Source organism: Carettochelys insculpta, chromosome 15 (assembly GCF_033958435.1).
Source record: "Carettochelys insculpta isolate YL-2023 chromosome 15, ASM3395843v1, whole genome shotgun sequence".
Lineage (NCBI taxonomy): Eukaryota > Metazoa > Chordata > Testudines > Carettochelyidae > Carettochelys > Carettochelys insculpta.
Genome location: NC_134151.1, coordinates 31659883 through 31677240, shown reverse-complemented (window position 1 = coordinate 31677240; position 17358 = coordinate 31659883). Strand labels below are relative to the sequence as shown.

Below are 17358 nucleotides of genomic sequence, written 5' to 3'. Positions count from 1 at the left end.
ACAATTCCTGCACCAACCCCAGATCTTTTTGAAGATCTGCCACACCCCTAAGTGAGCAATATTCCCCTTGTCCAACTGGGGAGATTGTGTACATGAAGCCCGCCCAAATCAGATATCATACAGGCATTTCAAAGGAGTATTGCCCTTGCTCTGCAGAGATGCAGGTGTCACTCCGTTCTAGACACTGGATTGTTAATATCTGGTCTGGATGTAGAGTGGCTAGTTAAGCATGTGGGCTGCTGGTGTTTGCAGAGCACTGAAAACACAGCTGGTGCTGATATTGCAGCACAAATCCATCCATAAGAAATGTCAAATCAACAACAGCCAGCAGCAGAGGAGAAGTAGCCAGAATTTCCATCCCAATTATTAGTTGTCTCCTTTTCTAATATTCTCTTAGTCCTTCTTATGAACATCAGTAGCTATTCCTCAAATGCATCCTGAGGGCACTGTTATATAAAGCCACAATAATGAAGTGACCTCTAAAACAGAACATTTTGGCAAAAGCATTTAACAACAAAGACATTCATGGGAGAAAAACAATGCAGAATCCCCATATTAGCATGGTTGACAGAAAAATCCTGTGCTTCATCTGCCCTGAACATGAGCAGTGCAATGCAAACTTTCCACTTTGATTCAGCCAGAGAGACTTGTTGGGGAACACCTATTAGGGATAAAAAGAGAGTTTAGTCTCTAGGTTTTGTTGGATATCCAGGAATTCACCTTGGGAACTAACAGCCTGAATCTCTACTGCCCAAATTATAAAACACCGATTCTGCAGCATGAAAAATGTACCACTGGTGTATGTGGAGTAGCTGCTCTAGGATGACAGCAGCCACATGTTTGTCTTACATAGACTTTGTCCTGCTTGAGACTGCCCCAAAGAGGTTATGCTTGTAATTATGGAATTTATAATATGAACCCGTGTCCACTAAACCCGCCACAAGAGCTCACTGCACACAGACTACAGGGGTTGCCATTTAAGTGTCAGCATTTGCCAACAGGCCCCTCACGGCTAAATCTGTTATTTCTTATTTTAAATGTGGGTGGAGGACAGAGCAAATAACATATCTTAGACGTTGTTGGGAATAGCTGCCTTTTTGCTTTGCTTATGAAGTTCTTTGGGGCCAGGAGCATCTGCTTGTACAGCACCTAGCGCAATGGGGATCTGGTCCATGATTGGAGCTTCTAGGCACTACATAATAATGGCAACCACAAACAGGCTGTCCCATGTCACCTCTTGGGACCCTTAACTAAATGTGAACTGGTGAAAGTATCTCCAGCCTTTGCCCAGTCTGACGAATTATCCCGTGAGCCAACCCCACTGTTGGGAGTGATATCAGAAATGTCAAGTCATGAAACTATTGGCATAGAAAATCTTGTGTAGGCTTCAGAAATGGCCCTCTGCAAGTCATTGGAAGCTCCTGATGGGTGAATGGTTAGTTGTGTCGCTGACGTTTTGGACCTGCTTTCATTCGATCCAGGCTGAGCAGAACGGGGAGAGCAGCCCCTCCTTGGGTTTGTTGGACATGCTTTGGAAGGCCCTCACTCAAATCCCATGTGGCCCCTGAGCCTAAGAAATCTCATTTATTAAACAGCTTCAAATATTCATTCTGTCTGCTTGGTGGTTTTGCTCTTCCCCTCACTATTTGTTCCTGTGAAAGTGGAGAGGAGGTTGGGTGGAAGCCCTGGAAATATGAGCTCATTTGTTTATCTACTGGGAGGAATCTCCGCAGGATGACATCTGCATGCCATCAAGCTGCAGATCACCTCCTCTGCAGGCTGGAAGGCCATGCTGGCTGTGCATCCCGGTGAGCTCTGCCCACTGACACAGAGCCATTTAGGTATGAGGGGAAGAGCCGGACAGGGACTGAGCCGAGGAAAAGAAGAACCTATTTCACAAAGCCCACCGAGGTGGATGTGAACTGAGGGCCCTGAAAGAGAGACTGTAGAAGGTTGGGGGAGTGTGGCATTAACTTCCTAAATTTACAAAAATATTAAAAAACAAAACCTCCACTCAGCTGCCATGGCAATTGGACTGAGAGGGGACACCCAATATGGACAGCCCTGACTGGCTGGATGAAGTTATCTGCTTGTTCCTATTACACAAGAACTAGGGCTCACCCAATGAAATTAATAGGTACCAGGTTTAAAACACACAAAAGGAAGAATTTATTTACACAGTGTGCAGTCAACCTGTGGAACTCCTGGCCAGAGGATGTTGTGAAGGCCAGGACTTTAACAAGTTTCCAAAAAGAGCTAGATAAATTCATGGAGGTTAGGTCCATCAATGGCTATTAGCCAAGATGGGTAGGAATGGTGTCTCTGGCCTGTATTTGTCAGAAGTTGTGAATGTGTGACAGAGGCTGAGTCACTTGATGATTCCCTGTTCTGTTCATTCCTCGGGGGCACCTGGCATTGGCCACTGTTGGAAGACAGAGTACTGAGCTATCTGGACCTTTGGGCTGACCCAGTGTGGCATATTTATGTAAGGGCGGGGTTTCCTAAGACGTGGATGGAGGCTCATCATGATTTCAGAAGACAAACTGTAGAATCATTGAGATTCCTTGCATTGCCTCTACCGAGTTGCTGTTCTTTGCCATTGCTCGCTGCAGAGCTACTGGCTGCTGGAGCTTGTTCAGTGTCAAGTCTCCAGAGTCTCACTTACTAGCAGCCTTTTAAACTTTCCAGCCCCTGAACAGCCAGGGTCTCTGGCTCAGCAGCTTTTGCTGAGATGACGAATGCCTGAAATTCACCTTTTTCTTGTTTCTCCCCCTTCTGTTTGTCTCCTGCCTCTGCTTATTCTTGCTTTTCGTCGCTTCTCTTTCTCAGATTTCGAGCAGCCATTTATCAACAGGCCTGAGACACTCCTCATCAACAAGAAAGAGAACACCTGGGTGCCCTGCTTGGTGTCCATTCCAGATTTGAACATCTCCCTCTTTTTGGTAAGAGATCTGCCTGGACAAGGTTCCTGTACTGACAATATCTCCTTCATTGTGTATTTTAACTGGCCAAGAAGGAACAGAATAGACATTGCAGGGGCTGGGGAATGCACAAGGTGGGTTTTCCGTGCAAAATGCAAGCTGCTGGCTTCCCCATTTTAGGTGATGGCCCAAGCTTTGCTGACCAGGTGCCTTGGGCGTTTCCTGCCACATGGCCTGTGGATTTCTGGCTGGCTTTGCTCCCCTTCCCTGAAGTTGTAAAATCTTTGTTGAGTAGCATTTCCCAACAGCATCCATCCCTTTTCACTGTTGTCTCTGCTGCAATTTGTCATCTGCTCCTTTGTCATCAAATACACTGGGTGGTCAGAGTTCCCCAGGGACAAGCGCGTGTATTTGTGGGGACTGCTGATTAGAAACAACACTATTATCAGCTTGCTTTGTGACTTTTTTACAACGCTAATACATCCTTCCAGGATGAGTGTTACTATTGTGCATAAGCCCCCTGGGACTCTTTGGGGTCGGGAAGGACCCCACACAGGGTCAGCTTTCATCTCATTGGGGCTTATCTGTGGGGTATGAACAGCAATTTCCTTAGTTATCACTATCAGTTTCCATTCCTGGAAGTTCCAGTCCCATTCTGCAGACTGAGCTTAACCACACGGATACAGAATCTTTTATGGTGATTTCCCGGGCAGCAGAGGATGCTGAAATTCTGATAGGACAAAGAGTTGGGGGAAGAGAGGGCACTAATCCAGTGTGGCATGGCACTGTATGTATTCTACCCCATAAACAAAAATGCAAGGAAGGTTAGAAGATTGGAGAGGGAGTGCTGGCACTGGGTACTTCTACAATCAGTTTGCAAACTGTTACTTTCAGCAGCCAACTTCCGTTATCTACCCAGACGGGAGAAGGATTCTCTGGGACAACAAGAAAGGGATGCTGGTCCCCACTCACTTGATCAGAGACTCCTTGTTTGTTCAGTGTGAAACCATCATTGACAAGAAGCCCTTCAAGTCCAATTTCTTCATTGTACACATCACAGGTGAGGCTGGAGCAGGGCCGCAGGTCAGGCTGGAATTTCGGCTCCCAATAGGAGAGGGAAACAAGTTTTCTCCTCTCAGTAACGTGGAGAGAGAAATAACTGGCTATGCTGGGGAAGCTGTAATGGTGGACCGTGCCATTTGTTGTAATGGGGCTGGGAGTGGATTTTAGAGTCCGTTGGGGAACACTGTGTTGTAATTAATTCTTGGTGGCCCAAAACACTCCACCCAGCCTGGCATCACTGGCGCTTAGAACAGTGAGGCATCCCTCGTGCAATTTAAATGGCTCCTTTTCTAATTTAGGACCACTGACTGACCAGTTCAAGGCCCAGTTCCTGATTTGCCTTGTCTACATTGTGTGGCACAAACATTCCCTGTGAGCTGAGCACTTGGGTGGACACCCAGGGGAGATTCAGGTGCTGCCCAGCTGATTGGCAGAGCCCTTGCAGGCAACCAGAGCCAGCAGCCTGTGTTCCTACTGGTGGTGTACATCAGCACATGCCTTGGTGCACATAACAAACTTTATTCTGCCCACGAATGGGAAAAATTAGGGGGAACCCCGAGTGGCACTTCACTACTAAGCTGTGCCCTTGGATTCTGTGGGACTAATCAAGGAGTAAGTTGAAGGGCATCAGACTCTGGCCCTACGAGATTTGGTTAGGTGTCTATGGGGCAGTTTTAATGGTGCTGTGGTCCTCAAAGACTGTGTTCAAGAGGTGAGTCTTGACAGAGTACGGTGGAAACTCACAGTGCTCAGTAGCCTTTGCTATTGCTTGGGGCTGTATTTGCAGTGTTCCAGCTGTGCTGTGTAGATGCAGCACAGTGGGTATGAAAGAGAAGCACTGTGTGTGTGAGAGACAGACGTGTGTGCGCTGCAGTGTATACATGGCAAAGACTGTTTGTGTGTGGCACGGGCTGGGTATGTGTGACAGTGACACGGAGTGTGTGTGCTGGCTGCCGCTGGGTAAGTTTCTGAGAGAAGCCACCCTCTGCCTCTTCAAGGGAAATCTGTCCTGCTCTCTTGTCTCCACCCTCTGCACTCCTGAGTGAGTCATTTACCATCCATACCTCAGACTGGAGCAGCTTTGCTCTGTGTCTCCCTCACCCTGTTCTGCAGAGATGGGGTGCGAGGGCAGGGGAACACCCTGACTTCAGCATTACCCTCTACCCCTCCACCTCCTTTCTCCTACCCCTGCACAGCTAGAAGGAGAATCCTAGGAGCAGCTCTGCTGCAGATGGAACGAGATGGGGGGGAGGGGCAGCTGAACGCCTGCTGCTGTCTGTAAGTATGCGGCTCTGCTAATCAGCTGGAGAGACATGCCTGGTGGGCCAGATCCAGTCCCCAGGGCTGATTTTGCCCTCCCCTGCCATAGAATGGAGCAAAACCAGGAGCAGGGGAGTGAAGGGATGATGGGTTTGGCTGAACTGCAAGCCCCAGGGAGCCAATGCCCATTGTACTGAGAGTTCCAGATCCCAGTGTCAAAGACTTAATAGCATTTCTTTAGCTTAACGGAGTATTTTTGTTTTCTTTGTCAGGGAATGAACTGTATGATATCCAGTTGGTTCCTAAGAAGGCTATGGAGCTGCTAGTGGGAGAAAAGCTGGTCCTCAACTGCACAGTATGGGCTGAGTTTAACTCTGGAGTAAATTTCCAGTGGGATTATCCAGGAAAACAGGTACTTGTAATTTTCCCCCACCCCTCTGCTGCTTCCTGCATAAGCCTCTTTCCTCAGGGAGCTGGATATGGCTAAGGCATGTCTGCTCAGCCCATCCGCTTCCTAGGCAAATTAGGTACCCTTTCTGCTGGGGTAGCTCAGTGGTTTTAGTGGCCTGCTAAACACCACAGGGGTGTGAGTTCAAACCTTGAAGAGGCCATTTAGGGATCTGGGGCAAATAGGGAAGGAAAAAAAAGGGATCATGCTTGGTCCTGCCAAGAGGGCAGGGGACTGGAATTGAGGACCTCCCAAGATTCCTTCCAGTTCTACAAGATGTGTAACTCCATGTATAAAGAAATGAGTGGCTGATAAGTAGGGTGTTAGCTGGGACAGTGTTTGCCAGTCAGTAAACTCCTCCTGCCCAGCTGACAGCGAGTGAGTGTTAGATCCCAACTGTGCTGTGACCTCATTGGCAGAGAAAGGGCATCCAATCTGGACTATCCTCCAAATTTCTGGGCAGAAGAAGTAAGCTCACACAAGAACTCTGCTCCCTCTCTCCCAGCCCAAAAAATAATAAACCCGTTCAGTGTGTTTATTGTGGTAGCAGGTGTCAGATCAAATGATCAGCTCATTCCCAAGGGGGCAAAGTCAAAGGCACATCACTGACTCAGATAACGTGATACCAGGTTTGCAGTGCTGTGACTGAAAGCAAAATCCAGCTTCTAATGAAGTGCATTTGTGACATCGACAGGTGGAACCAAACCTGGGACCTCTGGAACTTAGTGCACAAGCCGCTGCCGCTTCAGTGGGCTTAAACTGCAGCAAAGGAGGTTTAGTTTGGACATTAGGAAAAACTGCCCAACGTCAGGGTGGTTAAGCACTGGAATGCATTGCCTAGGCAGGCTGTGAAATCTCCATCATTGGAGATAGTTAGAAGCAGGTTAGATAAACATCTCAGGGATGATCTAGATGGTGCCTGGTCCTGCTGGGGGCGCAGGGGACTGGACTTGATGACCCCTTGAGGTCCCTTCCAGTTCTGTGAGCTAAAAGCCAGCTGACTCTGTGCTAAGGCTTAGAGGAAACTCATTTTTTCTCTCTGTAAGTGGTCCCAGGCCCACTACATGGGACAGTGACCCACACCCAGTAGGTATGTGAGACCCACTTATCTCTTGAGATGTTTACCGGTTCTGGTAGCCCACTACTAGAGGAACAGGGAGAACAGCCATGGACCAGATTTCTCTCTGCAGAATGATATTAAAGGTGATATCATTTTGTAGGCTTCTGGAGTGGGGCCTGTGATAACAACGGAGCTGTTACAAGGCTATGCTGTGTAGTTCTAGGCCATTACACAGGCCCGACGACGGGGAGGGGGCAGTCGCGCAGGGGCCCGGCATTTCAAAGGAGCCCAGAACTCTAGCCACCACCACGGATGTTTTGGCAGCTGTGGCAGCTGGAGCTCCAGGCCCCTGTGAAACTCCACAGCAATACATCTCCAGGGGTGCGGGGTGGGGATGCCAGTGCCATGGCCTTAGTGGCAGTAACGGCTGACTGCTCTAAGCCCTGCCCCTTCCAGAATGGGGAGCTGGGCCCACCGTGCCCCACTGCCCATAGGAGTGGCTCTTTGCCTGGCCTGTGGTGGCTCCAAGGACTGAAGTAATTCTTGGCACTGCCCATCCTTTCAACGATGACTTGGGAAGAAGAAACTGAGGAAGCCTGTATGCTTCTGGCAGTGCTGAGCCTCACATGCACCCACCCAAACTATGTCTGTTGCCTGGACTTCACTGTGAACTCCCTTCCTTCCACCCCCTCCTCTTGGCAGATGCACCGGGCTGTCACTGAGTGGCCCGAGAGGCGCTCCCAGCAGACCCACACCGAGCTCTCCAGTATCCTGATCATCCAAAACGTGAGCCTGCAGGACCTGGGGAAATACGTGTGCGTGGCCAGCAACGGGGTGCAGACATTCAAGGAGAGCACCGATGTCATTGTGCATGGTACAATGGGCTTCTCTTTTGTCGGGGCAGCTGGGAGAGACCCAAAGCAGACAGCAGCCTTCTCTGTAAGCTGAGCACTTGGGTGGGTGTCCAGGAGAGATTCAAGTGCTGCCCAACTGATTAGCAGAGCACGCACAGCTGCCCATAGCCGGCAACATGTTTCTATGGTGGTGCACATCTGTACATGCATTGGTGCACGTAACAATATTTATTCTGCCCATGGATAGAAAATGTTAGAGGGAACCCTGGCATACAGCCCAGTAGAAGGGAATTCTAAAAATTATTAGGAGGGGTTTTGCTCATTAAGGCTACGTCTACACGTGAAGCCAACATCGAAATAGCTTATTTCGATGTAGCAACATCGAAATAGTCTATTTCGATGAATAACGTCTACACGTCCTCCAGGGCTGGCAACGTCGACGTTCAACTTCGACGTTGCGCGGCACCACATCGAAATAGGCGCTGCGAGGGTACGTCTACGCGCCAAAGTAGCACACATCGAAATAAGGGTGCCAGGCACAGCTGCAGACAAGGTCACAGGGCGGACTCAACAGCAAGCCGCTCCCTTAAAGGGCCCCTCCCAGACACAGTTGCACTAAACAACACAAGATACACAGAGCCAACAACTGGTTGCAGACCCTGTGCCTGCAGCATGGATCCCCAGCTGCCGCAGCAGCAGCCAGAAGCCCTGGGCTAAGGGCTGCTGCCCACGGTGACCATAGAGCCCCGCAGGGGCTGGAGAGAGAGCATCTCTCAACCCCCCAGCTGATGGCCGCCATGGAGGACCCGGCAATTTCGACATTGCGGGATGCAGATCGTCTACACGGTCCCTACTTCGACGTTGAACGTCGAAGTAGGGCGCTATTCCGATCCCCTCATGAGGTTAGCGACTTCGACGTCTCGCTGCCTAACGTCGAAGTTCACTTCGAAATAGCGCCCGACGCGTGTAGCCGCGACGGGCGCTATTTCGAAGTTAGTGCCGCTACTTCGAAGTAGCGTGCACGTGTAGACACAGCTTAATACACCAGAGAGCTATTTTTGAAGCATTGTCTGTCACACATGATCTGGAGGCCTGAGGCTCTCTGTGGCTGAGGTACTCTTGGATTCCAGTACCGGCTGAGCTAGGGACTCAGCCTATGTGACCCCACTTTTGCCCCACTCAACATGTCACTCCACCCCGCCGTGCCTGTGGACAGCTGGGTGTGAAGTAGTATGAACCTCGCTGTCGGGCAAACTTTGCCTGCAGCTGAGACATCATGTGGAAATAAAGTACAAATACTCAACCGCACCTGCACCTCCCTACACAGGGCCAATGGGGTTAGGAGGACGCGCTCACCCCCATAGGAGTGCACGCTGCAGAGATGCCTTGCAAATGCACTTGAAGGCACACGGTCACATCTCTTTATCGATGTAGCTGGCTGGTATAGTGGATTGAGCCTGGAGTGAAGACCAGTGTTCTATTCCTGGCTTTCTATGAGCCGGCTGGGTGCCGTTGGGTGGGTCCCTTCACATCTCTGTGATTCAGTTTGTTTCCCATCTGTACAGTGAAGATAAAAATCCCAACTTTCTTTGTAATGTGCTTTGAGATCTGCTGGTGAAAAGTGCAATATTGTGAATGTCTCAAAACGTGCAACCCTCTTCTCGCACTGCTGGGCCGGGGACATCTCTGCCCCTGTGCCAGCACAGCGTGACGGGTCCCTTTCTGCTTTCTCTCCTCCACTTTTGGTCTTGTCCCCTGCCTGCTTTTTCAGAGAAGCCCTTCATCAATGTGGAGTGGAGGAAAGGCCCCGTGATAGAAGCCACGGCAGGAGACGCGGTCGTGAAGCTGCCCGTGAAGGTTGTCGCCTATCCCCCGCCAGAGTTCCAGTGGTAACCCACCTTTCTTAGCCTGTGTCCCCCTTCACAGAGGAGGGACTAGGGACGGAGTGGGAAGGGGCTTGGGGTCAGTGAGATTCTTGCAGGAATTCCTTTCAGCCGGGAGATCACAGACTGCTAGAATTGGAAGCAGAGCCGTCCCATCCATAGGGTGAGGTGGGGTAGCTGCCCCACACCCTGCACTTTTGGGGGCCCTGCGGCAGCTGCCCCAGCCCTCCTATGGAGAAGAGGGGGGATGATTACCTGGGGCCGGGCATGGGCAGGGGAACAGGTAATGGCAACAGCAACGGGTTGCCTCCCCCTTGGTTCCCCCCTGCACGAACAGCAGCCTACTCCGCTCTTCCCTGGCCTCCCGGCCTACTGAGCTCAGCAGTCTGCAGCGGAGCAGAGCAAGCTGCCGCTCATGCCATGTGGTGCGTGCCGGCAAAAGGGAGGGGAGGCGACCTCCTGCTGCCGATGCCACCTGCCACCACATCCTGCCCTGGTAATCCCCGGCCAGGCTGGTCAAGGAGGAAGTAACAGGCAGGGTGAGGTTGTTGCTGAGGAGGGGAAGGGCCTGTAGCACAGGGTGGGAGTTGCCCGGAGCCCCATGCCTGGGTGGCAGGGGCATGTTAAGTCCAGTCCCCTGCACTCATGACAGGACAAAGCCCCATCTAGATCACCCCGACAGGCATTTACCTAACCTGCTCTTAAGGCTCTCCAAGGGTGGAGAGAGCCCACCGCCTCTGTCACTCTGTATCAGAAGAAGCTGCCTAACAAGGTTGGCCTGAGGATCCCCGCAGTTTCTGCGGATGGAAAGGGTCTCCCTTAGCTCTTCCCCAGGTGGGTGGCAGCCAGCCAGGAAGAGAAGCTGCCAGATCAGTCCTTGTGTTGAGTTTTCTGGTTTTGGCCACGTCCTGCTCTCTCATCATTCCCTTTCTCCAACCTGTCACCATACCCCTAAGCCTCCAGCCCAGCCCTCCCTGCTCACCTGCCCTCACTCACAACGGGGCAAGGCCCTTCCTGGGACTGGGAGGTGGGACAATAGGGTAGGTCCTGGAACCTGGCACTGAGCCAGCAAAGATCAGAAGTGGAAAAAGTATCCCAAAAGTTACTTGAGTAGAAGTGCAGCTGCTGGGGGGGGCATGTACTTAAGTACACATTACTGGTGTCCCTCTGGAAAACTACTTGAGTAAAAGTACATGCGTGCATGTACACATCACATCTACATTGTACTCAAGTATCCAGAAGTAAAAGCAGCCGCACTTTTACTCAAGTAACTTTTTGGGTACTTTTCCCACCTCTGGCAAAGGTCCTGGTCTGCGCTGAGCAGAGGGGCCAAACAGAATTCCCCTGTGAGCTCCGTTGCTGCTGCTCCTCTCCTGACCAGCCAGATGGGATCACCACTGCAGCCTGGAACCGAAAGGCGAAGGGCCCGATTCGCCCCTTGTCACCAGTTGCACCAGTGCCAAGTGACTGCAAAATGCTAACCATCAGAATTCTCCACTCACTCCACTGGTTGGCCTTAACACCCACTTTGCTCATGTGTGGTGGTTCATGATGGTGGGGAATCAGGCCCAGGCATCCTGACCTGGAGCATTCTTGCCTCCAGGACAGCAAGCTGGTCCCTAACTTGTTTTCTTTGGATCCCTGTCCCCTGCTCCAAAGTGGCGCCCAGAATTTACGCCCCCTGAGCACATTTTGCTGCCAGGTGGCTCCCAGTCTTAGTGCTGGCAGGCCTCTAGCTCTGTTTCAGTAGGACTGTCCCTCTCTGTATATACATTTGCTCTCATTTCCCCACAGGTACAAGGACGGCAAGTTAATTCCCAACAAGCAAGCTCCCTATTCAATGCAGATCAAAGATGTGTCAGAGCAGAACGCTGGGACTTACACCTTAGTTCTGTGGAACAGGCTGGCTGGGCTAGAGGAGCGCATTAACCTCCAATTAATAGTTAATGGTAAGAAGGGATAGAAAAGGGCAGGAAGCAACTAGCCAAGAGACCTTCCTGGTGTTCATAGGAGTAGCACCTCTAAAGTTATTAACCCACTGCATTTAATTTGCCAGGGAACATCACTGTTCCACAGCAAAGTTTATGCCTCTTCTTCCCCATTCCACCAATTGTAGCCAGATAATGACATGTTGCCTATTCAGCATGGCCTAGTGGACAGAGCACTGGACTGGAACTCAGGTGACTTAGTTCCATCTCTGCCACTGCTGGCTGACCTTGGGCAAGTCACTTTGCCTCTCTGTGACTCAGTATCCCCCTCTCTCAAATGCTTACTTGCTTTCTAAAGTGCTTTGAGAGGTACTGATGGAATATGTTAGATAAGAGCTGGGTATTTTTGTCATCACCACAGATTTCTCTGTCACCAAACATGGGGAAATAGAGAAAATGAAGGCAACCTTGTTTCCATGAACAATCCTCATTGTCTTCATAAACCTCTGACTTCTGATGATGACAGGCTGGGCCTTGCAGCCATCTCCCTGATCTGGTTTAGATCAAAAATTTGATCTAAGAGATGTAATTCCAGCTGTGACAATTGCGTAGCTGGAATCGATGTATCCTAGATTGATTTTTCTGGCTGTCCCCACAGCTGGAGGCCAACAGGACAAATGCTTCCGTCAACCTCCCTTGCTCCTTGCAAGAATGAGGAGTACCAGGGCCTTCTGCAGAACTCTGATGGTTCGATTTAGCGTGTCCCCACTTAGCGTGCTAACTCGAACCCCAGAAGATTGACCCTGAAGGAGTCGATCTTCCCATAAGTGTAGACATACCCTTCAAAAAGCTCCTGTAGGAAGGGCTGATGGAGAATGGTGAGTGACACTGCTTCCAGCTCGGACTTTGTGTCAGGACAGAAGAGAAACGTGATACCTGGGGCTCGGATCCACATTTCTCTAGGTTCACCCCGATGTAACATCGGTGACCACAGTGGAATTACAACAGGGATGAACTCGATCCCTCATGCCTCCTGCCATACGGAAACAACACAGAAGAGCATGGAATTCTGGGATGTGAGGGGAGGGAATATCTAACCCTCATTAAAGTACTTCTAGCATCCGCTGTAACTGAGAAAGTGAGGCTCAAGGGGTTCTGGCAGGGATGGACTGGGGTGCAGAACTGCTCGGACCTGCTTTGATACGAGCAGCAATCAGACACTCACATCAGTGCAGTCATGTAAAGGAAGAATTTGCCTTAAGTGTAACTAATCACTTACTCCTGCTTGCACAGCACCTCTATGGGGGGCCTAGGAGCTCCAGAGATTAAAAATAGTTCCATTAAATCATTGCACCACCTGGAGCCTCCCAGCAGGACACTGCATCTCAGCGCAGCTGCCCTGAAAGCCAGGGTGTCCTGGTGACCTGTCTGTTTATAGCTCGGACCAGGGAGGATGTTCTGTCTGGCGTGGCAGCTCAGCCAAAGGGACTGTCGCATGGATGCCAGATTACAAATATTGTCATTCTGCTGATTTCAGTTCCGCCGCACATCCACGAGAAGGAAGCCTCTTCCCCCAGCATCTATTCCCGTAGGAGCCACCAGGCGCTCACCTGCACAGTCTATGGCATCCCAGCGCCAGAAGTGATCCAGTGGCAGTGGAGGCCTTGGGGGGGGCCTTGCCGGATGTTCTCACGACGTAGCCTGTAAGTGCTCTTCTTCTCCATATCAGCCTTGGCATCCCAGCACACGGTGCCCATCACAGGGAGAGGGCCTTGGGCATATTCTGTGTACACAGAGCCAGCTGTGCTCAGGACTAAGCTGCACCTCTCTGGCTGCAGCACTGAGTGGCATGGGTTAGGCATGTTTCATTGGTAGGGGGAAGGCAGTGTTGTCTAGCAGTTAATATAGGGAGTCAGGCTTCTGAGGTTCTGCTCCTAACTAAGTCACTCAGTGACTTGGACTATGTTGCTTCACCTCCCCGGGCTCCAAGTTTTGCCATTTGTTGGGTACAAAGCTCCAGTCCAGGGTTTGCCTGTGGCGCACTGGACTGAACATGGCAATAGCCAGTCCATGTGGTGCTGCCTGAGCCCGTTAATGCACATGGGATATGGAGGAAAAGGGGCTGAGCCTACCTGAAACAGACTTTTGGCACATTCTTGATGTGTCGTGTGCCTCACTCCTGGCAGACTCCTGGCAACTCTCTCCTGGCTCTTCCTGCAGCTACCTCCAGTGCCTCCAGTGAGGTCCTGGGTCTGTCAACACTCCAAGACATTTGCATTAATAATAACCAACACTTTACAAAAACAACAAGAAGTCCTGTGGTACCTTATAGACTAACAGATATTTTGGAGCATGAGCTTTTGTGGTCTTTGCCCACAAAAGCTTATGCTCCAAAATATCTGTTTGTATGTAAGATTCCACAGGACTTCTTGTTGTTTTCGAAGATACAGACTACCACGGCTACCTCTCTGGTACTTAACACTTTACAAAGCTTAACTGACCCTCCCATTATCCCTGCCAGGCAGGGAGGTGAGTATTATTATCCCTATTTTATAGATGGGGAAACCGAGTCAGAGAGTCCAAATGACTCGCTCAAAGCCACACCATAAGCGCCTATCTGAGCCAATGTGCAGTGAAATCCACTTGACCATGTTGCTTTTGCAGTCAGCCAGCACAATACAAAGTACCAGGGAACCAAAAGGACCTTCTGTTGGCTCAGTCCAATAAACACTGACTGAACATCTTACAAGGTGTTGAGCATCAGTGGCCAATGGTTTGTGCAGACTCTAGAACGAGAGCTGGCTGCCTGCATGTCTCCTATAGGAAAGGTCTGGGTCAGAAGTCTGTGGTGTTTTACTTTGGTGTCTGCTTGGTTAACCTCTGAACTGGGCAGGAGAGCAGTTGTCTCTTCACGGACTGGGACGTGCAACCCAAAGTGTCTCTGGATCCTTCCTGCTTTTCCCTACTAAAAGACAGAGCCACCTTTAGGATTTATGGGGCCCTACATAATCCTATTAAATTGGTGCCCCTCTTCCAGATGGCAGAGGGGATTGGGGGATGATTTTGCAGAGATGTGATTTTTTTTACAGTCTTCAGCAACACACTAATGAAATATTTTGAAAGTAAATTTTAAGTTCAGGTCCTGTCGACGAACAGGAAATTCAGAAAATGACAGTACAGACCTGGGGTTGGCAAACGCTTGTTAAATGGCCTCATTACCACTTGAATGGCTCTTTCACAGGTTCAGCGCTCTCTAAGGCTGTATCTAGATTGCCGACAGCTCAGTCCAGAGAGGCTTTGCCAACATTTGGCCCATCCACACAGCGCCAAATGTCAGAAAAAAAAACCCTTTGCCCAGACATCCCTTCTTCTTTGTGGAACAAGGTGCACAGGGATGGCAAGAGAATGCTCCTGACTGGCAGATCTCTTCCAAGAGGTCTGCAGTCTGTACGTGTGCTCCGTCGCCAGAAGTTTTGTTGACAGAAGCCTGCGGTCTAGACTAGCAGGGTGCGATATGCTGCCACATGTGGCAAACAGGACAGCCGGATGTGGGGAATGCTGCTCAGGAGAGCTGAGTGCTTGGGACACTGCTCCATCCATGCACCCCACCATTTGGTGGGACGTGCGTGGCGGCAGTGGCAAGAAGGCTTCTTCTGCAGCTACAGCTCGCAGAGGTCGGCCAGGCAGCGCGGCGCGGTTGGGTGGCTCGGGTGGCTGGGCAGCCTGGCTGAGCTGATTAGGCAGCTCGGGCAGCTTACGCGGCTCGTGGCAGCTGGGAGGCGTAGCGTGGCTGGGCAGTTTGTGCCGCGCAGCTCTGATGGTGGCCCCGGTGAGTCACTGGCAGTTTGGGGTGAGGGTTTAGGGTGCCTGGCTGGGGATGGGGGAGGGTGTCTGGGTGGGGGGGTGCCTGGCTTGGAGGTGGTGCCGGGGGGCTGTAGCAAGTGGTGAATTTCTTTTGGACACCACTGGTCTAATAGCCTAATAGCTCTGGAAGGCTTTGTCACATTTCAGTTGACTCGCTCCTCTCTAGAGGAAGCAAAGCCACAGAAATGGTGTAGGAAGAGGTGGCAGAGGGACCTTAAGACCCAGTGGTGCCCCAAATTTCTGGATGCTCTATGCAGCTGCATATTCTGCATGTGGGTACGGATGGCCCTGCTGAAAGGGATGGAAGAAGGAGGCTCTGACTGAAGAGAATCTCTGAGATCCCTGGTGCTTAGCTGACCTGTCGCTCTACTATTTTTGGGAGCGGGATGAACAAAGAAGCCAAAGACGCGTCTTCCCAGGGTCTCCATCAGACAGGGAGCCCTTTCAAAAGCCCCATGGAAAAAGAGGCAACTGAGGCTAAAAGACCTTCTTGGTGTTCTTAGATGCAGTGTATATACGGAGGGAATAAAAGTCACCATGTGGCTTGGGTGACATTAGCCAATGTTCCCTCCCTCATTGGTGGAGTAACTCTTCTAAATTCATTAACCCGCTGGGTTTAATTCACCAGTGTGCCTGTCGTTGCTTCCTCCAGTGGAACTGTTCTAGGAGGGCATTTAGAATCATAGAGTCATAGAAGCCTGGGGTTGGAAGAGACCTCAGGAAGTCATCAAGTCCAGCCCCCTGCCCAAAGTAGGATCAACTCTAATTAAATCATCCCAGCCAGGGCTTTGTCAAGCCAGGACTTAAAAACCTCTTGGGATAGAGATTCCACCACCTCTCTAGGTGCATTCTAGTGCTTCACTGCCCTTCTAGTGAAACAGTATTTTCTGATATCCAACCTTGGCCCCCTCCCACTCACTCACCCATAACTTGAGACCATTTCTCCTCATTCTGTCCTCCTTCACCACTGAAAACAGCCTCTCTCCATCTTCTTTGTAATCTCCCTTCAGGTAGTTGAAGGCAGGTATCAAATCCCCTGCTCGCTTTTCTCTTCAGTAGACTAAACACACACAAATCCATCACCCTCTCCCCATAAGTCATGTGCTCCAGCCCCTCATCAGTTTCGCTGCCCTCCGCTGTACTCTCTCCAATGCTTCCACACCCATTTGAGGGGAGCAGACTGAGTGGAGATACAGCTAGTGAGACATGTGGAGAACGAAGCCAGTGGAGAGTCATTGGGCGTGGAGGAAATTGGGCACTGACACAAACACCTAGGCCATGAAGGTTCTGTTGTAACCGGTGAGGAAACCAGTGTCTCTCCAATAGCACGTGAGCACTTGCCGGCCTGATCAGGAAGCAGAGGCGCTGATGAATTATAAGCACTGTCTCTCAAGGCCGCAGTGTTTCAGCGTAGTGCAGCTCCGGAGGATGCAGGAGGCTTCTTCCTGACTTCCTGTTGTTTACACAGATTCCTGACGTTGCCCCCAGGGCTCTCACACTTCAGGGCACTCGGCCCCTTACAGCTACCTCAGATATGTCAGGGACCATTCACTGCAGAGCCCTGTACCCTGCATGGATTGCGGCTCCTCACACACTGGGCACCCCAGACTGCTTGCTGTCAGTGCAGGGCCCTCTGCTGACACCCCCATGCCTTTGCTCTGGATGACCCTGGGTCTTCTTTCCTCCCCCCTTGTGTCTCAGCACACACCCCAGCCCACTTCCTCACCCAGCTGAGCGCCCCCTCCTCACCACATGCCCTGGTGCACGCACGTTTCTGAAACGCACAGCTCGTAAGGCCCAGCTGCAGTTTGTACCCAGGTTTCCTGTGAAGACTTGGTTCTGCACACCTGGAGGCTCAAAGACCAAATTTTCCCTTCCCCGTACCCACCCACCCCCCAGCATCTGTGGTGAGAGCCTGGAGGGTGCTGGTGCCCAGGTGAACTTCTCAGTCCCATTTCTCTTAGATGCCTGCAGCAGCTGTGTTGGAGACATTTCTCCTCAGGCCTAGTGCTGGGCTTCAGTAGGTTAGAGCCCTCAGAGACACTCCGTGCAGGGAGGGAACATCAGCTAATGTCACC

The 17358-nt window shown here is 51.0% G+C and overlaps 1 protein-coding gene across 7 annotated transcripts in view; it reads left to right on the top strand.

The window, feature by feature from the left end:
- FLT4 (fms related receptor tyrosine kinase 4) overlaps positions 1 to 17358 on the top strand; it is a 114572-nt gene that overhangs the window by 57821 nt on the left and 39393 nt on the right. For 4 of the 7 annotated variants that reach the window (XM_075009453.1, XM_075009455.1, XM_075009454.1 and 1 more), the window contains exons 4-10: positions 2830 to 2942; positions 3816 to 3981; positions 5516 to 5655; positions 7454 to 7625; positions 9377 to 9494; positions 11283 to 11437; positions 12954 to 13119. In XM_075009453.1, coding sequence (XP_074865554.1) covers positions 2830 to 2942; positions 3816 to 3981; positions 5516 to 5655; positions 7454 to 7625; positions 9377 to 9494; positions 11283 to 11437; positions 12954 to 13119 — 1030 coding nt within the window. The remainder of the gene's footprint in view (positions 1 to 2829; positions 2943 to 3815; positions 3982 to 5515; positions 5656 to 7453; positions 7626 to 9376; positions 9495 to 11282; positions 11438 to 12953; positions 13120 to 17358) is intronic. The other 3 variants (XM_075009456.1, XM_075009452.1, XM_075009457.1) reach the window with 2 other exon arrangements.